The sequence below is a fragment of the Physeter macrocephalus genome, chromosome 12 (genome assembly GCF_002837175.3).
Source record: "Physeter macrocephalus isolate SW-GA chromosome 12, ASM283717v5, whole genome shotgun sequence".
NCBI classification, from domain to species: domain Eukaryota; kingdom Metazoa; phylum Chordata; class Mammalia; order Artiodactyla; family Physeteridae; genus Physeter; species Physeter macrocephalus.
The window spans coordinates 22,763,362-22,787,172 of NC_041225.1; the positions used below are offsets into that span (position 1 = coordinate 22,763,362).

At 51.7% G+C, this 23,811-nt stretch overlaps 1 protein-coding gene across 8 annotated transcripts in view; it reads right to left on the reverse strand.

The window, feature by feature from the left end:
• TGFBRAP1 (transforming growth factor beta receptor associated protein 1) overlaps positions 1-23,811 on the reverse strand; it is a 62,163-nt gene that overhangs the window by 16,042 nt on the left and 22,310 nt on the right. For all 8 annotated transcript variants that reach the window (XR_003682239.2, XR_008618819.1, XR_008618818.1 and 5 more), the window contains exons 3-10: positions 21,685-21,879; positions 19,313-19,467; positions 11,242-11,324; positions 9,460-9,801; positions 7,727-7,784; positions 3,810-3,953; positions 2,083-2,226; positions 1,363-1,522 (exon numbers count right to left, since the gene is read on the reverse strand). Coding sequence is in view for 5 of the 8 variants with exons in the window: in XM_055088993.1 (XP_054944968.1) it covers positions 1,363-1,522; positions 2,083-2,226; positions 3,810-3,953; positions 7,727-7,784; positions 9,460-9,801; positions 11,242-11,324; positions 19,313-19,467; positions 21,685-21,879 (1,281 nt within the window). In the remaining 3 variants the exon portion in view is untranslated. The remainder of the gene's footprint in view (positions 1-1,362; positions 1,523-2,082; positions 2,227-3,809; positions 3,954-7,726; positions 7,785-9,459; positions 9,802-11,241; positions 11,325-19,312; positions 19,468-21,684; positions 21,880-23,811) is intronic.

A 23,811-nucleotide genomic window follows, 5' to 3' on the forward strand; every position in this document is an offset into this window, starting at 1 on the left:
CCGAACTCTGCCACCCGGCTGCCTGGACGCCCCCGAACTCTGCCACCCGGGCTGCCTGGACGCCCCCGAACTCTGCCACCCGGGCTGCCTGGACGCCCCCGAACTCTGCCACCCGGGCTGCCTGGACGCCCCCGAACTCTGCCACCCGGGCTGCCTGGACGCCCCCGAACTCTGCCACCCGGGCTGCCTGGACGCCCCCGAACTCTGCCACCCGGGCTGCCTGGACGCCCCCGAACTCTGCCACCCGGGCTGCCTGGACGCCCCCGAACTCTGCCACCCGGCTGCCTGGACGCCCCCGAACTCTGCCACCCGGCTGCCTGGGCGCCCCCGGACTCTGCCACCCGGGCTGCCTGGACGCCCCCGAACTCTGCCACCCGGGCTGCCTGGACGCCCCCGAACTCTGCCACCCGGCTGCCTGGACGCCCTGCCCTGGGAGGCAGAGTTTAGGGGTGTCCACGTAGCCTCCCAGGAGGGCTGCCATGTGCCTTAGGACCAAGTACACGTGTCACACGAGCATCCTTCAGGCCTGAGTCACGTGCTGCTGGCCACGAGCTCAGTGTCATTGGATCAACGACATACATTACATAAGGTGTCTTTAAGCAGAAACACACATAAACAAGGTTACGTATCGGTGGGCTGGTGAAAGTGATGTGAGCGGAGGTTCTCAGGAGCCTGACCCTGCGCCCCGCCAGGCAGGGTGGCTCGGTGTCCGCGGACTCCGCTGTGGAGACTCTACAGGACACGCGACTACCGCGGACGATGAGAATAGGTGTAGTTAATGGCCAGAGAGTGGGGTTAAAGCTGCTCAAGAGAAATATATCAACCCAGCAAGGACAACCTGGAAGTTCCACGGTGCCCGATACAGCAAGAGACAAGTTCAGTCTGCCAGGTGCTGCTCTGAGGCTAGTACACACCATGGACACTGTGGTTTCTGCCCCGGAGGAAATGAAAACCAGAGCCCCTCCAGGACCCCTGCCTTCCTCCAAGCCTGGGGCAGCCGAGTGGGCTGCTGGGGGCAGTGCCACCCTCAAAGCCGTGATCAGAGCTGGAGCCTCAGAAGGAACTGACCTGGAGCTTCAAAGACGAACAAGCAAGTTCAAAGCAGCTTTCGGCTCAGCGGACATGCAGACCTCCCGACGCCCAGGGCAGCCTTCGTGTCATTAGCTAAGGGGCCCTGTCCGTTTCCAGAGGGTGGAGGACGGACAGGGCGCCTCGCCTGCCCTCCAGGAGGCTGACTTTGTGCCACAGAGGCTCACAGTCCACCCCCTTCCCCCGAACAGAGACGAAGAGACGCCAAGGCCTCTGTCCCTGCCCCCACCCCCCACCCCCGCCGGTGACGTTTATCCAGAGAGATGCGCTCACCCAGCAGAAAGTGGACTCGGTACAAATCGGATTTCTGGAGCAGGCGTCGTAGCTTGGCCTGCGTCTCGGTCACGTCTGCATCCTTGCCGCTGGCGCTGGGCCTCTGCTGCAGCACCTCATCCAGGTAGAGGACGGCTAGGTGCGTGTGGTACTCCTCCTTCTGCAGGACAGGAGGACAAGCAGACAGACAGCATTTGCTAGGGGAGCCCAGAGAACGCCCCCCACCAACCAGCCAGCAGGTGCCCGAGACTGGACGTGCAAGGTGAGCGGGGGCTACAGGACAACCACAGAACACGCGTACTGGGGCAAAAGCTTTCAGAAACCACGACACAGAGAAGCTGAATCTAAAATCTATGGGAAGATATCTCATTTTGAGAAGTAAGGGCCACGGGACTTAAGTATTCTCCAAAAAAGGGACAGCTTTCCTCATTTCCTTTAAGAATAACAACGAGGAAAAAATAACTCTAAAAAAAACAAAAGAATAACAAGGAAGGAAAAGGGAAGACAATATAAGCGGAGCAGACAAGAGATGGAGGGTGAGAAAAAAAGCTACTTAGGCCGCCGGTCTCTTTCCCGAACATCCGGCTCCCTCCCTGACCTCCCACGCGTACAGACTGAGTGCCGAGGACACGAGACATTACGTTAGACCCGTGGGCCAAGTTCAGGTCCTGGTGACGGCACCGCAGCCCACGCAGCTCAGCCTGCGCTCTGGGGCCTCACCTGCAGTCTCCTGTCCATGACCAGATGTTCTAGGTACTTAACCAGGGCTTGCGGGTATTTCTTAAGGCAACTGATGATATCATCTGGGTTAAATCTACTCTCCTGTTCGTCCACGGGTCTCTTGGTGAAAACTTGAACTCCGACCTGAAAGAAGAATAGCAGTTTCTTCATCGTGCTTTGCAAAGACCCCCCATCTTATCTTCATTCTGAGCACTGTAATGCTTTGGGTAAAAATCACTGTCAAGAACATGATGATTCGCGGGACTTCCCTGGCGGTCCAGTGGTTAAGACTTCGCTTTCCAACGCAGGGGGTGCGGGTTTGATCCCTGGTCGGGAAACTAAGATCCCATATGCCTTGAGGCCAAAAAACCAAAACATAGAACAGAAGCAATATTGTAACAAATTCAATAAAGACTTTGAAAATGGTCCACGTTTTTAAAAAAAAAAACATGACGATTCGGAAAAATAGTGCAGATGAAGCACTGACAGAGACGGGAAATGCCGCAGAGCTCCAGCTGGAATCCCTTCTAAAAGGGTCAGAAACTAAGGAACCAAACATTTATTGGTGGTAGGTTTTGACAATCCATGAAGCAACAACTCTGTAACATTTAGATCATCCAAAGCAAGGACGGTCACTTGCTGGATCGTAAGTGAAAGAAGATACAAGCGGCTGAAGAGTCAGTGAACTCGATTCTCCAGACGCCCACACCCACCGAGTGCATTACCCACGTGGGACCCAAGCCCACGCACAGCAACAAAGACCCAGCACAGCCAAAAATAAATAAATAAAAATAAATACATTTATTTCAAAAAATACTAAAAAGAACCCCTTTCATTTATTATTGCCAAGTAATAGTGCATTTTGTGTTGTGCATATACATTTTATTTATCTATTCATCAAGTGATGGCCACGGTTTTGTCTTTCTTTTGGCTGTCGTGAATAATACTGCCATAAATATTCATGTACAAGTTTTTATGTGAATAAAGGTTTTCATTTTTCTTGGATGCATACCTAGGAGTGAAATCGCTGGCTCATACGATAACTCTGTTTAACCATTTGTAGAACTGCCAGACTGTCTTTCAAAATGACTGTACTGTTTTACTTCCCCACCAACAATGAACGTGAGTTCTAATTTCTCTGCATCTTTGCCAACATGTACTATTGTTGTCTTTTCCATTTTAGCCGTCCTAATGGGTGTGAAATGGTTTTGATTTACATTTCCCTTAAGGATTAATAAAATGACTAATGAAAACACACAAAAAGGGCCCTTCTATGTCCCCAACACCCCCCCCCCCACCGCAAAGGGGGTTGGGGACATAGAAGCAAGGGCGACGGTTTGCCTGGTGTGCCCCGGGCCCGGCTCCACGCCCTGCAGGGCGACAGTCTGGTCCTGCTCCAGCCCACAGAGAGCAAGGGACCAGATGCCGTTAGGGGTGGGGGTCAACACACAGGTGTTTAAGAAGATGCTAAGACCTGACCTGCGGTGCTTTCTGCTTTCCTACACAGTGGCCTGCCCCCGACGCAGGTGTGCAGAAGCACTGAAATGCAGAAATTCCTCGAGAGCTGGGATTCAGACGGCTCAAGCCATGTGTTAAAAGGGGGGGTAAAAAAAAAGCGGAGAGAAGGGTTAAAGTGTAGCTGGTCTTCCCACCTGGAATCAAGTTTTCTGTCTGTTTTCACCAGCCCCCGTGCCGCCCCTGAATGAATGCGTTTACGAAGCACAAACCTCCGGATTTTTCTGCAAGACCCAGTCGGCATACTGCCACACGAGGTCCGGGTCGAGGCTGTCCGTGAGGAAATCCACGACGTACTCGTACAGGTCTGAGCGCGTGCAGTCGTGAATATCCCCGTTCACGATACGCACCCACAGCTGCAGAGGATGAAAAAGAAGGTCGGGAAGGTGACACTCCCCTTAGAATTAGCTCAGAAAGGGCGTGTGTGAGTGTGTGTTTGGCCGTTCAGTGTTTCAAAGTGGCAGGAGAAACTTTAGAGGCTTAAATCCATTTTGGTTTTTTCACACACACACACACACACACACAAAAAGAGGGGACACGGTCCAGGAAATCAGGAACATAAAGCACCAAGTTCTTTCTCTTTCCTTTTTAATGAGATCGCAGTAATATAAATAGTAAATATAGCATACGAGGAGACTTGGATGCATTAAAAGAATGTCTCTTCCTGAAACAAGATCATCACCGACAATGTTTGGACACAGAAGAAATTCAACTACATCCATCAGCCGGGCTGTTTCAGCCTTCTCCGTCACAGGAATTTCTGATTTTGAAGACCTTTCGGGACTGTGAGAGTCTGATGTGCTTTCAAAACCTCTGGTGACCCTGTGCCCTGGTGTTCCTACTGTCTTTTGCTTGGGGGCTCAGGGTAGATTTTAATAATAAAGTCCTTTGCTATGTCATCCGGACACTTCCCTGCCGTGTAAACTGAATCTTTTTTTTTTTAAATGCTCCACTGTGCATATGTACTATTGTTTTTATTTTTTCAAATTTTTATTTATTTATTTTTGGCTGCATTGGGTCTTCACTGCTGCGCGCGGGCTTTCTCTAGTTGCGGCGGGTGGGGGCTACTCTTCGTTGCGGTGGCTTCTCTTGTGGCAGAGCACGGGCTCTAGATGTGCGGGCTTCAGTAGTTGATGCTCGCGGGCTCTAGAGCCCAGGCTCAGTAGTTGTGGCGCACGGGCTTAGCTGCTCCGCGGCACGTGGGATCTTCCTGGACCGGGGCTTGAACCTGTGTCCCCTGCATTGGCAGGCGGATTCTTAACCACCGTGCCACCAGGGAAGTCCCTGTAAACTGAATCTTACTATCAGAGCCTCAGAATGAAGTGGCATCACAAGGTGTGGCAGAGATGGGGGCTGCCTGAGAGCCCCCCTGCATCACTGTCTGTGCCGTGGTCCTCACCCACGTGTCCACACTGACTTCTGAACCACACCATACCAGCAAGCAGCCCAGGAAACAGGCAGGCAGTGTAAACGCCGTAATTCTGGTAGCAGCGCACCAATGTTTTTTATGTTACTAGTTTCTTCAGCGCTGAATTCCCCAAATCAAACAGCCATTGAAATGTGTCGGTAAAAAAATTCTGCCATATATGGTGATTTATTCCATATTATTTCAATTTTGTAAATTCCTGTCTATATAGCTTTGCTGATGTTATTAACACACTTTATAACAAATTCTCAGAACATGGTGTTTCAAAAAAAATAAAAATTTTAGCTTTGACACCCAAATCTGCTCTTAGCCATGGGATGTATGTTGATGGGAACATTTTTTTGTTTTTTACCTACTCCACAATCATGTTACCATGGTAACTTCTCAAAGCAACCAGATATGCTTGGTGAGTTTGGTGCACACACACACACACACACACACAAAAAGAGGGGACACGGTCCAGGAAATCAGGAACATAAAGCACCAAGTTCTTTCTCTTTCCTTTTTAATGAGATCGCAGTAATATAAATAGTAAATATAGCATACGAGGAGACTTGGATGCATTAAAAGAATGTCTCTTCCTGAAACAAGATCATCACCGACAATGTTTGGACACAGAAGAAATTCAACTACATCCATCAGCCGGGCTGTTTCAGCCTTCTCCGTCACAGGAATTTCTGATTTTGAAGACCTTTCGGGACTGTGAGAGTCTGATGTGCTTTCAAAACCTCTGGTGACCCTGTGCCCTGGTGTTCCTACTGTCTTTTGCTTGGGGGCTCAGGGTAGATTTTAATAATAAAGTCCTTTGCTATGTCATCCGGACACTTCCCTGCCGTGTAAACTGAATCTTTTTTTTTTTAAATGCTCCACTGTGCATATGTACTATTGTTTTTATTTTTTCAAATTTTTATTTATTTATTTTTGGCTGCATTGGGTCTTCACTGCTGCGCGCGGGCTTTCTCTAGTTGCGGCGGGTGGGGGCTACTCTTCGTTGCGGTGGCTTCTCTTGTGGCAGAGCACGGGCTCTAGATGTGCGGGCTTCAGTAGTTGATGCTCGCGGGCTCTAGAGCCCAGGCTCAGTAGTTGTGGCGCACGGGCTTAGCTGCTCCGCGGCACGTGGGATCTTCCTGGACCGGGGCTTGAACCTGTGTCCCCTGCATTGGCAGGCGGATTCTTAACCACCGTGCCACCAGGGAAGTCCCTGTAAACTGAATCTTACTATCAGAGCCTCAGAATGAAGTGGCATCACAAGGTGTGGCAGAGATGGGGGCTGCCTGAGAGCCCCCCTGCATCACTGTCTGTGCCGTGGTCCTCACCCACGTGTCCACACTGACTTCTGAACCACACCATACCAGCAAGCAGCCCAGGAAACAGGCAGGCAGTGTAAACGCCGTAATTCTGGTAGCAGCGCACCAATGTTTTTTATGTTACTAGTTTCTTCAGCGCTGAATTCCCCAAATCAAACAGCCATTGAAATGTGTCGGTAAAAAAATTCTGCCATATATGGTGATTTATTCCATATTATTTCAATTTTGTAAATTCCTGTCTATATAGCTTTGCTGATGTTATTAACACACTTTATAACAAATTCTCAGAACATGGTGTTTCAAAAAAAATAAAAATTTTAGCTTTGACACCCAAATCTGCTCTTAGCCATGGGATGTATGTTGATGGGAACATTTTTTTGTTTTTTACCTACTCCACAATCATGTTACCATGGTAACTTCTCAAAGCAACCAGATATGCTTGGTGAGTTTGGTGAGCACTGCTAACGCTCTTGGCCGCTCACAAAAGATCCAAGACAGGAGACAAGATAAGAAATTTGGGCGCAAGAGCCCCTGCCAGGGCCCTGAGCACTGGCTCAGTCCCCAGCTCTCCTGCTGACCAGTGGTGCCACCCGGGCAAGTGACTGGCCTTGATCAGCTTTAGTTTTGTCACAGATGACATGACAACCCAGCTCTCTGGCAAGACTTATTGTCATTAACTGTGGAAATTACAACCTGTTACTCACAGCCTTAATTTTTGATAAGGCAGTGGAGTCACAGGCCTTGTGGCTCAGTAAGAAATCCTATTTTTCTTACATTTTAAACAACAAAGTCTTGACAATGTTCTTTAAAGAGATGGAAAGATGAAGAAAAGAAAATTCTTGGGGCGTCTCTGGTGGCACAGTGGTTAAGAATCCGCCTGCCAATGCAGGGGACACGGGTTCCAGCCCTGGTCCGGGAAGATCCCGCATGCCGCGGAGCAACTAAGCCCGTGCGCCACAACTACTGAGCCTGCACTCTACAGCCTGTGAGCCACAGCTACTGAGCCCGCGAGCCACAACTACTGAAGCTGGCGTGCCTAGAGCCCGTGCTCCACAACAAGAGAAGCCACCGCAATGAGAAGCCCGTGCACCGCAACTAGGGAAAGCCTGCGCACAGCAATGAAGACCCAATACAGCCATAAATAAATAAATAAATAAAAGGGAAAAAAGAGAAAATCCTTGGCCAACATTTCTCAAGGATTCGCTTTCTAAAACAGTACTATTTTTGTTTTGTAAAAAAAGGTTGTAGATCAGGCGAGACTGGTCTCTATCAATTTGTGATTTTTTTTCAAACAGGCTCAGTAGTTGTGGCACACGGGCTTAGTTGCTTAGCAACTTAGTTGCTAAAGTTAAATGGTGGTGATTTTTAAACAGTGCTGAGAGGCCTCTGAACTCACCTGAACGGCAGCAGCATCTTGGTGGTTGTAATGATAGAGCAGCCCCAGTGCAAAGTACCTGGAAGAAAACTCGAGGTAAGTGCACCCTCTCCTGACCACCCACTGCGGGTAGTACCCCCATAGCAATGCCCTCGGCCCTGGGCCCCCAGCCCCACATGTGCTATTCAGCTCAGTTCAACAACAAATTTCAAGCACCAGAAAGATCCTCCTTCCTGTTTATTTACTTATATTCTGAAAATGTATTCCCTATCAATTTCCAGAAAGGACTGTATTCACATCTAAGATGAGCTGAAAAATAAAACTATAATGATACTATGGAAAATCACATTTGGAATTGCTTTACAACTTGCTTCAAATACTAGTATGATCTGCCATTTCTTCAGTTAACCACTATTAACTTATCACGAGGTATTAAGACCGTTTGGAAGGGATGCGGTCTGAGCCATTCTGGGGTAAGGATTTTGAACGGCAATCAATGCCAATAGTACGCAGGCACTGCAGAGAACAGAAGGTCAGGGAGAGTCGGGTTGGGGGGACCCAGAGTTCCAGGCCCTGACCTTCAATCCAGGCTTCATTACTTAGGGACTGTATGACCCTGAGCAAGTAGGTTACCTTCCTTGGCCCTTGCTTCCTCATTTATAAGCGGACAGGATCAGTGATAACATGGGCATCGCCCGGGCCGTGAGCCGTTGCCGCCCTCCCACGCTCACGGGTGTGTCCTCTCCTGGTCCTCTTCCCCAGCAGGTGACCGGATCAAGCTGCCCCAGGGGGCCATCGGATTTCTTCCCTCAAAGAGCAACCTCTCAAGATACTGAACTATTCCCTAGAACCCTTCTCTTCTCCCGAAAGCTTTCAGAAAGTTACACCGACTCTGCCAGACCCTGCCATCCCAAGTCACTGCCATAAGCTGCCAGTGCATTTTCTGGTTCCTAAATAAATCCCTCCATTCCACAGTGCCTTCGGGAAACTGAGGGAAACGGCTGAACGAGCCACCTCCCACGTGGAGGCCAGTCACCAGCCCAGGACGTCCTGCATCTGAACAGAGCCTGGATCGTGGAATTTCACCAGCACCTCCGCCATGTCAAATGCATACCAAAAGTCACAGACAAAGAATCTTACAGGAAGCACTCAACACCCCCAGGCCTAGAAGGGTCAGACCACCCACCGCCTGCCCCAGGATGCAGAAGCTGCCAGAGCTAACCACGCCATCACTGCAGACGGGCCCCCATCGTAGCCGGTGGCCGGTCTGCAAGGGGGTGGGTGCCGACCAGCTCACGTCTGTGATGAAGGAGTTTGACCCCGTAACCCTTTATCCACAAGATCCAGAAGCCTCCCTTTCTGTCTGTTTCTCCAGATGCCCATCTGTCCGTTCAGCCTGGCCATCAGTGGCTGAAGTACGCGAGCATTGTAGCGACACGCATGCGGCATCTCGCACAGCCGAGTCCCACCCAGACGGAAACTGAACAAGCACACCATTGAGTAACAAGGCCTGTGACTGTACGATCTGCCACGAGGAGCTGGCACGAGAGCTGTGCCCTCTGAGAACCCCTGCGGTGGATCTGCTGACCGGGACGAGGCCGACAGATACCGAGGGTGCCGGGTGGAAACGCCCGGGACTTAGAAGGCACGCTGGTGCCTCAGCTGCACGACAGCTTCCCCTGGGTGGGGACGGGGAAGGGCCAGGCAGGGAGCCCTGGGTTCGGGGGGCACGTCCGGGGGACAGAAAGACTCACTTTTTGTGCTTCTCCAGCCAGGCGGCGCTGTCGGCGAGCAGACAGAAGTTCTCGGTGACCAGGAGGTCCAGCAGGCTGTCGTGGTCGGCCTCCGTGTACAGCTTGAGCAGGGCCGTGTCGACGTCCTCCTTGTAGCCGTTCGCCACCTCCGTGCTGCGGACTTCGTTCAGGTAGCTCATGAGGAAGTGCTTGCACCTGGCCACCTTCTCCTGGTCGCCCTGGGTCAGCTGGTTGAGGTCTGCAAACTCGTGCAGAGGAGGGTGGGACCGGGTGAACGAGGAGGACGTGGGCAGCAGGAAGGGGTACAGGGAGATCAGCTCCCGCACGTCGAGCTGGCCGCTTCTGCAATTACAGTGTCAAACTAAATGAAGCAAAAAGAGAGAGAGAGTGCACGTAGGCACACAAGACGACACTGGACGGGCGCGCTGTCTGCACGCCGTCCGCAGCTGCACGGGCTGCAAAGCGCCACGAGCCGGGCACCGCCCACCCCCAGACCCCACGACAGAGCTGAGGGCTCGGCGGCCACAGACGTGGCACCTCCAGTGCTGCGGTGGGACGTGGGTCCCCGCAAACCCAGGCGGGGCGGGGGGACAGCAGGAGGCACAGCAGCTCTGATCAAAGGCAGATTCGGAGGAGGCCCCATGTACATCTCCTCCTTTATGGCTCTGAGTCGTGCGGAATCTGTTCTACGCGGACGTTTGGAAAACTTCTACAGGCGATGCCTTCGTGGGACGCTGAAGGGTGATCACAGCGGGTTTAAGTTCATCTTCTGAGCGAGCGTGAAGAGCCGCTGCTTCCCAGGGCACGCCTGACCCCCAGCCCAGAGGAAGGGCTGCTGTCGGGGGGAGGGGCTGAGACAGGCCTGGGCTGGGGAGGGAGAGGGGTGGGACGGGTGCTGGTGAAGGGGGCGGCCCACGCATGCGGGATCCACGTCACGCGGAAGGGACCTCAGCTTCCTTAGATGGTGGACCAGGAGCACGCCGTCTACAATGTCCTCAGAAGAAGAACAGTTTTTCAAGTCTTCCCGGAAGCACCTGCTCTTTCTCTAAACTCAGAGCTTTTGGTAAAATCTCTGGAGGAAAGGGAAAGTGAGCCATCGTGTTTTCCTAGGAATCCTTCACAGGGCATCAAACACGCTCTTTAGAATTGCCTTCTCAGGCTTCCCTGGTGGCGCAGTGGTTAAGAATCCGCCTGCCAACGCAGGGGACACGGGTTCGAGCCCTGGTCCGGGAAGATCCCACATGCTGCGGAGCAACTAAGCCCGTGCGCCACAACTGCTGAGCCCGCGCTCTAGAGCCCGCGAGCCACAACTACTGAGCCCATGCGCTACAACTACTGAGTCCACATGCCACAACTACTGAAGCCCACGCGCCTAGAGCCCGTGCTCCACGATAAGAGAAGCCACCGCAATGAGAAGCCCGCTCGCCGCAACTCGAGAAAGCCCGCTCGCAGCAACGAAGACCCAACACAGCAAAATCAATAAATCAATCAATAAAATAATAAATAAATAAATAAATGCCACGTTCCTTATTAAAAAAAAAAGAATTGCCTTCTCCCCTCTTAGAGGACCACTCTGTATGCCCCTTATCTGCCCTACCTTCAAGACACAGGACAGTGACCCTCGGGCTAAGGGGGGCAGGGAGCGCGAGGGGTGTACACACAACGGCCTCGCAACTTCTCCCCGGAGCACAGCACCCATGGCGGCCTTTCCCGTCACAGCCACGGTGGAGGTCTGACCACGGAGGGACACTTGGAAGGCTTGCTACGGACACCTCAGATTACCTGAAGAGTTCTTTAGCCTCCAGGAACTGAAGCTGCGCAAACTGTATGAAGCCCGCCTGCTGCAGGATCCGCCGGTACATGACCTGCAGGGAAAGACAGGTGTCGTGGCTCTGACCTGCCCTGGAACCACGACAGGAGGAGAAGCTGAGTTTCTGGTCATAATCCAGGCTAACTGTTAACTATTACATGGAAACCTGAAGTTACAAGGTAAGGAAAAAAACGAGGCTTATACGAAATGGTTTTCAACATATACACGTATACGTGTCAGTCAACCCCTCGTTCCTGAGACCAAGCTGTCCTCTAAGCATCGCTCTTTCCTCTTCGTGGATTTCCCGCCCACCCCGATCCGTATCCCTCCTCCCGCACTCCCTGGCTTTCTCGGTTGCCTCCACCTCTGGCGTTCAGACGGATGTTAACATCGCCGGCGTCCCTGGGAGCCCGGAAGCTGCCCATCCTTCTTCATTCCTGTGGAACTGACTCTCACCCCGGCGCTTCTCAGCATCCCTCCAGAACACAAGGCCCGCCCCATTTAACGATAAACAGATAAATACGCAGCTTTTCCTGCCGAAGCTTGGGAGACGCTGTGCGTTCCGTCCCCTCCCCCCGACGGTGATACACAGCCACAGCCACACCGCAGCCCGAGGACTCCTGCAATAAAAGTGCCGTTGATCTGTGTCTAATCCAGTCCTACCCAAGTTTCCTGGACCACAGAGCCCTTTGTTCTGGTAACTTCCAGAAATGGCAACGCACTTAAGGAAGATGCCCTGTGGAGTCTGTAATTCCACCCCCTCCCTGTCACTGTCCAGCCGGTCAGCTTCAAGCTTTGTCCACCTTTGTCTGAAAGGCCTTGTGGACCCGTCTCTGCTCTGTCCTCACTGGCTCCATCACCTCAGCCCGGGCCCTCACCACCTCACAACTAAAGACTCTAACTGTGCTTAAGAGACCCTAGGACTTCAATTCCTCCCCTTTCTAGTCCAGCCCGCTGTTTGATAGGCCATAAATGCCTTGAAGGCATGTACATTATTCATCTTAGCAACCGCACACCCTGGCAGAGTACCTGCCGTTTAAGTAATCACCTATTGACCTGATCAGTTTTTATGAAACTCCACTTTGTCACTCGCTGAGCCCGTTTTACAGATAGGAACATCCTGTTCAGAGCTGGGCTAAGTTTTTAGCCCAGAGTTACTAACGTGTAAGTGGTTGAGCCAGGGTTGAAACCTGGACCTTTCTGCTTCTAGAGCCCAGTTCTTCCTGCTCACTGGCTCCCCCAGGTACACAGCAGGCAGCTGACACTGTTACCCCTGGAGAAACGAGGGAGATGCAGACACCTCAAGGCTGTTCCTTCCGATCAGCTTTCAGAGGGGCTTGTTCTCCAAAGCACAGCAGCATCTCCTCCCGCCCCTGCAGAGCAATTCCTGCAGAGACGGCAGGAGAGGCAGCTGCTTTTTCATGACTCTCTTCCCCGACACCAGCTACGTCTGACGGGAAAACTGGCCTCTGTAGGCCGCCAGCAATAAGTAGACAGGAGCGAGGCCAGGTTCTGTTGTGAGGGAATGCCAGTTCCGTCTCCGAAAGGAGACGCAACAAAGGCCAACCACTTAGCAGGAAGGATAAAAAGGACCCGTCAGCTGCGGCAGAAGACTTCTCATTCACACCCAGGCTTGCTGATGAGAAATCCGCTGCATGACAATTTTTTTCCTCGTGGCTGCAGGATTCAAATGTCACCCGCTCTTCCCCTTCCTAAAGGGAAATAAAAACTACTTTTGCTAACACTCCTGACTTCCAAGAGTATGGGGGTCATTCTCTATAGTCTAGTCCGGGGACGCTATGTAGACTTGGAAGAAGCCCACAGAGAGAGTCCTTCGTCCTGGATGCTGAAGCCGTGCGCGCTGTGGCGACAGCACCCTGAATCGGAAGCTTTACCCAGCGCAGCCAGTTCCTGGGTCTCTGAAAGGGGCGGCCTCCTTCCCAGAACATCCCCTGTGACTGACACCTCCTCCTGGTCCAGCTCAGGTGACGCTGAACTACAAGACCTGGGGCCAGGGAGGCCGGCAGGAGAGGAGGGCTGAGCACGTGGGGTGGGTGAGGGAGAGAACCAGAAAGTCTGTTGAGACCCCCAACATCAGAGCTAACGCACGACGGGATCAGCTGTCCTTTTCACTTACGGGTTTGTCCGTCAGCGTAAGGTGGCTGCCAAAACCCTCCGGCGACGAGGGAAACGAACAAAACAGACCTCTGCGTAGTGTCACCCCACACCTACCCCGTGCAAGGCTGTGGGCCTGACGCCGGCCAGGTGTCAAGGGCGCCTGTATTCTGGAAGCAAGGTGAGGCTGAAGTCAGACCTACGTTACTAGTGTTTTATTTCTGGATTGACGTTTCTACTGTCTGTGATTCGGGGAGCTGGAGATTTGGTGAAACAGAAGATTCGATTCTAGAGATTTCTGAACCTGCTTTCAAGGTGGTACTACGTTAAGTATCACACAAGAGCTTCTGGAGAGAACAGTTTTTCTGGCACCAGATTCGAAGTGTACCTCATCTTCGGGCCCCGCCTTAACATGCACTGCCGAAGTGAGATACAAACTTCTCAACTCACGCAAATTATTCCCCTTGGAAAAGGAAGGACAGGCTGGCACCTGCTACGACATGGATGAACCTGGAGGACACTGCGCTGAGTGAAATAAGCCAGACACAAAAGACAAACAGTGTACGATCCCACCTATGCGGGGTCCCCAGAAGAGCCAGATCCACAGAGAGGAGCAGCGTCGGTGCCGGGGGTACGGTGAAGGGGAAGGGGGAGTCACTGTTTAATGGGGACAGGGTTTCAGTTTTGCAAGATGAGTAGGGTTTTGGAGATGGTGGTGGTGATGGCTGCACAACAATATGGATGTACTTAATGCCACTCAACTGTAGACTTAAACGTGGTTAAGATGATATATTTCATGTTAAGTGTATTTTATCACGAGTTTAAAAAACAAAACAAAACAACTGAGATAGAAAATCACAAGCTCACTGACACCATTTATAACAACAAGGCCTGCCCACAAACCCACAGTACGAGCCACTGGGACAAGCCACCTCTAGCTACAGGACCTGGGTGGGGTCAGAAACTGTGGGAGGGACTGGGAAGGACAGAAAGAGGCCGTGGGTCCCCAGCTCCCCGCCAGGAGACACTGGGAGGCTTGGGGGCCCCTCGAGACACAGTGGGGAGTGAAAAGGACTGCACAGGCCCCATCTGCTGGGAAGGGCCAGCACTGAGATACCAGACCCTAAAGACAAAGAGAAGATCCTTGGATTCAAGCAAAAGACTAAGTCGCCACACGGGACAGAAATTCAGGCTGTCAACAGATTTTCGACTGCAGATGCATCATGCCGAAAGAAAGTGGTGGGGGGCTTCCCTGGTGGCACAGTGGTTAAGAATCCGCCTGCCAACGCAGGGGACACGGGTTCATGCCCCGGCCCGGGAAGATCCCACATGCCGTGGAGCAACTAAGCCCGTGCGCCACAACTACTGAGGCTGCGCTCTAGAGCCCACGTGCCACAACTACTGAGCCCGCGTGCCACAACTACTGAGGCTGCGCTCTAGAGCCCGTGAGCCACAACAAGAGAAGCCACCGCTACGAGAAGCCCGCACGGCGCAACAAAGAGTAGCCCCTGCTCGCCGCAACCAGAGAAAGCCCATGCACAGCAACACAGACCCAACGCAGCCAAAAATAAATAAATAAAATAAATAAATTTATTAAAGAAAAAAAAGATAATGGTGGAACTTATTTAAGTTTCTCATTGAAAGATGACAGGAGTCCAAGATTTTCTATCCAGGCCAACTGTCCTTCAAGGCTGTACAAAGGCTTCAGAGGAGCCGTAATCAACATGCAGACACGCGGGGAGCACGTCCCCAGGTGCCCGTCCCGACTGAAGCCTGGGCTGCTTCAGAAACCAGCGACTGCAGAGCTGTCAGCAGGAGAGGTGCCGGTGCGCATTCAATGCACGTGCGCCTGGAGAAGCAGGACTGATGGGTACAAGGGAGACGGCACAGTGTGGGGGTCCGTGTGCTCTGCGTCGGGGAGGCAGCAGAACCCCCAAAGTTAGGGGAGGATGGGGAGATCGCGCGAAAAGCACACTATGCTTGCCGGCTGCCTGCCAGGTATTAACTGGGATAGAGGGGTGTTACGTCAACGCAGATGCTGGGGGAAAGATGAGGAAGAGGCTACTAGCGAATTCCAAATACGGCTCGAAGTGGGGAAACAACAGACAATAGGAGCTCCAGCCCCTGCAAAAAAAAAACCCCCAGAAAACCAAAGGGCTTTTACAAAGCTAATACTGTTAGGGTAACCATTAGAACAAAACACCCACCCTCACACCAAAAGAAGACAGACAGACAGATGGCGAGGAGGGAAGAGTCAGGGAGGGCAAAGACACCGGATGAAGAGGGAGAGAGGATAGAGACTTCTTTGAATATACTGTGTCCTGTTGATTTGACTTCTGAATTATGTACCTATTTATAAAATGAAATTAGATTTTAAAAAGCAATCCCTAGAAAACAAATTCAAATGAAAACAAAAGTCATATGTTGGTGGCCAGAACCACTCAGAGAAGAACTGGCCCACGTGACTCTGAAACAGAGAAATCTCACCGTACAGCCCTAGCGGGTTTTCCCCCAAGGATAAAAAGGACGTAAGACACAAACATTCACAGGACGATTGGGGAAATGTGGGCAGACGGGACACCCCAATCTAGGAAGGAATTAGTGTTGATTTTGGAGACTTATGTGATGGTTACATTTCAAAGGGGGCTTTCTTGTCTTTGGAACATACATAGTGAAATATTTTTTAGATGAAATAGAAAAAAAACAAACAAACAGGTATCAGAGCTCAAACTTAAACATGATACCATCCACACTACATGATACAAATCAAGCAGACCTTTTGTTTGGCCCAAACCTGTAAATGTGTCCTTACTGCCTCTTTCTGTATGGCATCCCAAACCTTAATATGGTTTAAGCTCGGCTTCCTTAAAGATCTAAGCTCTCTCGCCCTTTGCATCTATGGAAGGAATATTCCTTTAATCCAAGTTCCACAGTTAAACTTCTTGACAAATCCCTCCCTGGTTCAGAACTCAGTGAAGCAAAACTGATGTTCACTTTAATGGAGAGAAAGGTGAACTGTGAAAAGCCAGTCCCCTGAACTTCTGGGTCCCTTTCTCTCTCCCTTTCTGGTTTTTCTGAGCCCAGGGTCTAGCATTTGGTCGCAAGCCTCCTGAAGTTAGAATAAGTAATGTACTTAATCATTGTAAGAGTCGCCTCCAACCCTTGAAAATGCATACACATGCATGAGAAATGATCTCTGAACGTTTTTATCAATATTGTCTTCTTTTTCTCTCATGGTTCTATTTTAAACAAAAACCTCCTGCTCCCGGATTCAGAGCCCAGATGTCTGAAGACCAGTTCAGAGCTCCGAATCGCCCATCCATCGTTCCTCGGGGTGGTGGCCCAGCCCCGGGCACAAGCAGAGTGCGAGGGAAAAAAAGAGGGAAGCGTCTGCCCAGGACCCCGGGGAGGGCAGAGCAGGAGGGGAGGGTAAAACGGCCCTGGGTTAGGGCTTCCCTGGTGGCGCAGCGGTTGGGAGTCCGCCTGCCGATGCAGGGGACGCGGGTTCGTGCCCCGGTCCGGGAGGATCCCACGTGCCGCGGAGCGGCTGGGCCCGTGAGCCGTGGCCGCTGAGCCTGCGCGTCCGGAGCCTGTGCTCCGCGACGGGAGAGGCCGCAGAGGTGAGAGGCCCGCGTACTGCAAAAAAAACCCGAAAAAAACGGCCCTGGGTTACAGGTTAACACGTATAATTGTGGGAGCACAGAGCAAGCAGTCAGTCATGGGGAGGATTCAGAGCAAAGGGCATATGTGAGCAAGGCATCGAAACCGGTACTTGGTGGAGTTTAGAAGTTCACTGCACTGATAGAAAATAGCACAAAGAACAAGTAAAGAAAACAGGGAGGGTGGGGAGGTGGGTGAAAGCACGGGGCGCTGATGGGGCAGCGAGGCTGGCCCGGCTTTACCCAGGGATGCCCAGAGGCCAGCCATCTCTGCAGTGGGTCTTTGGATGGTGGCACTGGCTATTTTTGACTTGTTTTCAGGCTTAGAAGTGTTTTAGGATGGCTCCCGGAGTGCCTGCACAGTGCAGGGCTCAGGCGGCGGGCAGCTCAGGCCGGGGTCACGGGGGGGAAGGAGGCAGCGGGGGGCCGGGGAAGCGGGCAGGGCCTGGCCGCGAAGGCCACCTGGTGCAGACTTGACTGTGGGCAGGGAGGCACCCGCGGAAGGATTCCCAGCTAAGGGTTTGGTGGACACGTCAGAAAGCACCTTCCGCGGGGCCTGCAGACACGCAGGAAAGGCGCTGTGAAAACGATTCAGGCCCACCGGGAGAAGGGTCCCCAGCAGCCACGTGGGCGTGAGAAGGAGAGCCAAGTTCAAGGTCGCTGGGGGTGCACGTCTGGGGCACACACCCCGGGGGGAAGGCGGGGAGGGTGCTAGGTGGACAGACCCCAACTGGGATGTCAGACAGCAGGGCAAGACGAGTACTAACACCATCCAGTATCCACTGCGCAGCTGCTCTCAGGAAATCGGGAGGAGAAAAGCAAACATCCAAGAACACGGGCAGCCTCTCTAAGAAAATGGGGCACACTTGAGGTGCGCCCATGGGTGTGTGCAAGGAGGGGGCACCCGACACGTGCCCGTCCAGACACCCGTGAGCTCCCGGGGCCCGCCCTCGGGACGGAGAGGAGCCGAGAGCAGCAGAGCAGAGGCCAAGGCTGCCTCCCCACGTGGATGCAAAGGAAAGCGCGCTCAGCACAGAAACACGCCCCGAACTGACGGGTTTCTTCTTTGTGCTTTTGCTGCCCCCTGCTGAATGCTCATAGATCATCTCACTAAAAAATGAGGAAAACGACGGGCGAGGCAAGGACTGAGAATGCGGGCTTAGCAGATGCAAACTATTCTCTGTAGGACGCAGAGACAACAAGGTCCTACTGTACAGCACAGGGAACTACAGTCAACAGCCTGGGATCAACCATCATGGAAAAGAATGTGAGAAAGAATATGTGTGTATAACTGAGTCACGCTGCTGTACGGTAGAGATTAACACAACATTGTAAATCAACTATACTTTAATAAACTTTTTTTTTTAATGAGGAGTAAGGATGGAAAGTTTATCAATATTTATCCTGTGACCATAAGTGACACGTCCTGACTTCTTCCACCCTCGGAAGCTACCCTCTGCAGCATAAAGCCACTGAGGCCAGAAAGCACAGCTTCATTCCACAAACCACATCATCCTGAAAATCTGGCCAACAGAAACAAGAAGGGGATCGCTATGATTTCATTAGAACTTTTAATGATGGACTCAGATGTTCACATGAAGCGTGCACACACCAATATTACGCTTTGTTATTCTCAAATACACAGAGTAACCCGAACTCACCTTGCAACTGATCAGGGAGCAATTTTTAGGAAACCTGATTTCATCAGACATGAGAATAATTTGTGTTCGTTTCATCAGCTGTATTGATCATACCGACGATATTAAAGTTAGCGTTTCTTAAATGCATTAAAAGTTTTCTCCTAAGGAAATGAATTAGATGGATTCCGGCAACATTAGGTGGTTTATCGGTACGGGTCACAAAGCTTTTTCTGTAGATAACATAAACCTAAACTCTACAAATTCAACCCCATCCCAACAAATATAAATTCTGAATTGGGAGACAAATTAACCTGAGGTTCCTCTTTTCCTCGGTAACAACTGGGCCCTGAGGCTCCTCTGGAAGAAGGACGCTGATTAGAAATACAACTTGGTGAATTAGGCACGGGAATTATGTCAGAGGCTCTAGTCCCCGCTTGGCCTCCGCCGGCAGCGTGACTTCATCCAGCTGTTGGTCCGGCTGCTCCGCAACCTGCTTCCTTATCTGTACAACGTGGAGACGCAGAGAAACTTGAACGACGGACAGGAAGCGATCTGGGTCTGCGGGGCCCAGCGCACTTAGATCCTAACGTTTTCTAAGCCGGCGGCCTGGGGGCCCGCTGATTACAAACCTGAAATTTTTCCTTTGGAATGTTCCTCCGGGCGCCTTTCGCTAGAACCAGAGCCTCCTCCACTCTCCGGCTTGCTAGAAGATCCTGTATTTGTTTTTCCAGAGGTAACGGAACCAAGACGTAAACTCCTTTACTCGTGGCGACGATCACTCTTCCTGGGAAGAAAGGGAACACGGTTGGAAAGGGTAAGAACACAGCGCTGGCAAGAAGACACGCCCCCTCGCCCAAAGAGGAGCACGCGTGGATATCTGACCCATGTCATCCCAGTGCCCCAACCCCGAGTTCCCACAGCAACCAGAATCGAATGCTTCTCTTTCCATCTTCCCAGCGTCAGAAAAGGGCGAACTCTTAGCAGTACATTTCCGAAGTATGGGATATTAAAATGTTTGGCCTTTTTGAAATTCTGAAGTGCTGATACATTTAAAACCAGTTGAGTAGATCCAGAATGAGGCTATAGTGCTCAGTCCTGGAAAATAAGCAGTAAGAATTATGCTACCCCTCATATAAAACTTTTGAAAAATTCTCTTCTCTCCAGGGTAGTCAGTTTACAGGAAACTAAGATTACAACGCAACATTCTGAACCATAAGATAACATTTCAGGGCTTCCCTGGTGGCGCAGTGGTTGAGAGTCCGCCTGCCGATGCGGGGGACGCGGGTTCGTGCCCCGGTCCGGGAGGATCCCACGTGCCGCGGAGCGGCTGGGCCCGTGAGCCGTGGCCGCTGAGCCTGCGCGTCCGGAGCCTGTGCTCCGCGACGGGAGAGGCCGCAACGGTGAGAGGCCCGCGTACCGCAAAAACAAAAGATAACATTTCACACTCGCCCGTCATCCAAAATCACCCGACCTCGGCGTTACCTCCTCCCTTCCCCACTGCCGCGTGACGCCTGGCGCGGTCCACTGGGGGGTCGGAACTGCCACCAAGACAGCTGCTCCTGCCAAGCTTCGAGAGCGGTTTCTGCTCCCTCTGGAGACACGTTTTAAGCTAAACTATCACCTGTTCCCAGGAAGCAGTGGAACGACCTTGTCTGCCTGTCTGAAGGTCGTTCAGGGTCAGCGGAGCCCTTGCTTCTCCCTCCACCCCTCCCTCCTTGGGAATCCTCGTGTCCACCCCAGTCCCACCGCCTGGTCTCTCTCCGCCTGGATCTCCCCTCCCTGGCCTCCCGGCCCGGCTCTCTGTCTGCATCACCCGTCCTCCATGTGAACCCACGTCACTGTCCTCACACTCAGATGACGTTCTGCCCCGGCTCTGCACTGGTGTCCCGCCCTCTGGGAAGCCTCTGCGTGTTCCCGCCGGGGGTGGGTTATGTCGCCAGTCTCTGCGTGCCCGCAACCGATCCCCCGTGCCCACCTCCACCCCTCAGCGTGCACAGCACGTAACCCTGCCATGAATAAGCTCTGCCAGCACGCGTGTCAGGGCCCCAGTCAAGCCCTGACACGCTTCACGTGGGACCTCGAGACTCAGCAGGTCTGCGTCCCCAGCATCTAACACAGCAAGGGCAATGTCTGGGGAGCCCCAGTCCCGACACGGCAAGGGCAGTGCACAGATCTAGACTAGGTCCTGGTTTGAAGAGACTATCATCAAGGGCATTCTTAGGGAGCCGGGGAAATCTGACCACAGGCAGGGGCTGAGAGCACATTTCTGGGGTGTGCAAAGGGCTTTGTGGTCGTGCGGGAAAACGCCTGCTGAAGGATTCCGGATTCAGTGCCATGGCCTCCTCCACTTACTTCCAAACTGCTCAGCAGAATGTGAACCAGTACGAAATCTAGGTGAATGGGGGGCAGGGATTCACTTTGTTTTTCTTTCAAGTTTTCAGCACGTTGGAAGATGTTCATAATAAAATTTAGGAAAAGTAAAATAAATCCCTCCCTCCCTGGCTGTCCTGGTCCGCTGGGGCCTCACCCAGGCCAGCCCTCCTCATACAACAGGCACCACAGTCCCTGTGAATCACTTGGGTGGCCCGGAGCCCAGAGTTCCTTCTTGTGCAGATTTGCGCATGCCTTTCTCTCTACCTGAAGGTTCTTTCACACCACATCCACTTGGCAGATTCCTACTCATCCTTAAAGGTTTGGCTCAAACACTATCTCCTACAGGAAGCCCTCCCTGATACTTCTAGGAAATACTTCCTCCTCTGCTCTCCCAATTGGCCTTATTTTGTTGCTATCGAGCTCTCAAACTGCTGTGGCTATTTGTTTCACTATCTCCCTTTAACCTCGGTGCCCCTGAAGCGCAGAGACTGTATCACCATTGCCTGTGGATCTTCCATGCTCAGCAAGAGGCCAAGTTCCCAATGGACCCTTAATAGCATTTAGTGAAGAAATACAAGCATAAAAGATTGACAGCTAAATGTTGTTAAGATTCCGTGGAAACTAGTACCTTCAAAATCCTGGAGGATGTGACCTTCCTTAAAGGGCAGGGTCTGCTTTTGCTGCTGGTCCAGCATGCTGTGAACAGTGATGAACTCGCTGTCGAGGGCAATGACGTATGGGAAGCAGACGGCCGCTCCAACCACGTTCTCTGACCAGTGCACGGGCGCGCGCTGAGATACCCCGGCCACCGTGGCAAACATGCCTGGGAAAACAGGAAGGGTCAGGAGGGCTTCAAAGAGCTGGGCTTTGCTTGTTTGTTTTCTGTAGATGTGTCTGAACGCAGAATACCTGCCCCTTCATTACATTTCGAGATGGGAAAGATAATATAACAGCGGTGTGTGCAAAGGACCCTCCGTGACTATTCTCGTGAAGAGAACCGCTTTCCCCAGGATTTCTACATCAGTATTTCCTTCCAATTAAACATGACGTTAAAAACGTATACATGTACCCCCATGAAGGTGTATACAGCTCATGGCCTCACATGTGGGGAAAAGTGACTTTCACACAATTTAAGAAGCTTCACAAGCTTGCTTCCATATCCGGTCCTCCAATGGGTTTGCATCTCTAAGTGCCAGCTCTTCCCTATACATTCACTCAACACTGAACGCATTCATTCAGATACTTATCGAGCACCTACTGTGTGCCAGGCACTCTACAAGGCTTCCTATCCAGAACTGTCTCTGTTCAGAGTTCAAGTCTAATTCTGGATACACCTTCTCTCTGACGCAGGGATACAACCAATCTTGCAACTGAAAACAGAGAGCTGTTAAGTGTGTGTCAATGATAACTTCCATACTCGACCACGGTTCACCTATTTTGTACATAAAGCACTAAACGACATTTCCAAATGAGCTGGATAGAGTCCATAGATACTGGGGTTTATGAAAATTCACATTCACCCAGTGAAGTCAATCCGTTTTAAGTCAGTTTTCAAAGTGCTTGACATAAAACACCTTTAAAAACATGGTATGTAAATCAACTATACTTCAATAAAAACAAAAAACAGCATGCTATTGCCTGCAAATGATTAGATATTCCTACAGTAGAAAAACGGTTTCTATTACACAACAGAGAAGCAGGGAGAGGGAGAGAGACAGAGAAATACAGACAGTGCTTTAAAACAATGGAAAGTATCTCAAATATACGATAGGAGCAAAATTCCTAAGCCTATGAAATCTGACCCTCCTAAATTTTACGTGGTTACAAAGAGTGAAACGTGTCGCACTTAATCAAGTACAAACATAGCTCTTTTCCTCCAAAGTAGGCTGTTCTTGAAAATGGGTATCAGGGGCTTCCCTGGTGGCGCAGTGGTTAAGAAGCCGACTGCCAGTGCAGGGAGCACGGGTTCGAGCCCTGGTCCGGGAAGATCCCACATGCCGCGGAGCAGCTAAGCCCGTGCGCCACAACTACTGAGCCTGCGCTCTAGAGCCCGCGAGCCACAACTACTTAGCCCGCGAGCCACAACTACTGAAGCCTGTGCGCCACAACTACTGAATCCCGCGTGCCTAGAGCCCGTGCTCTGCAACAAGAGAAGCCACCCCAATGAGAAGCCCGCCCACCACAATGAAGAGTAGCCCCCGCTCGCCGCAACTAGAGAAAGCCCGCGCGCAGCAACGAAAACCCAATGCAGCCAAAAAAATAAAATAAATAAATTTATAAAAAGAGAAAATGGGTATCAGGTGGGATCACACTTGCGTGTCCACGCTGTGCTCTTGCCTGGCACAATCTGGGGCACCTCCTGCAGGGGTCACTTGTACGTACAACACTTGTTTGGTTCTGCTTCACACTTAAAAATATTGGCTCTTATCACGTAAGTAGCACCAACCAAAACCCTGTCAAGATGAGAGCAGTGAGCCTTAGAGAGAGAGTGAGTGTGTGTGTGTGTGTGTGTGTGTGTGTGTGTGAGAGAGAGAGACAGAGAGAGAGACAGAGAGAGAGAGAGAGAGCGAGCGAGAGAGACAGAGAGAGAGACAGAGAGACAGAGAGAGAGAGAGTGCATCTCCTACTTAGGAAACACATTCCTTCCCCTTCAGTATTTCCCTTCCACCCTTAAAAGTCTCTTAAAATCATTCCGGGGCTTCCCTGGTGGCGCAGTGGTTGAGAGTCCGCCTGCCGATGCAGGGGACGCGGGTTC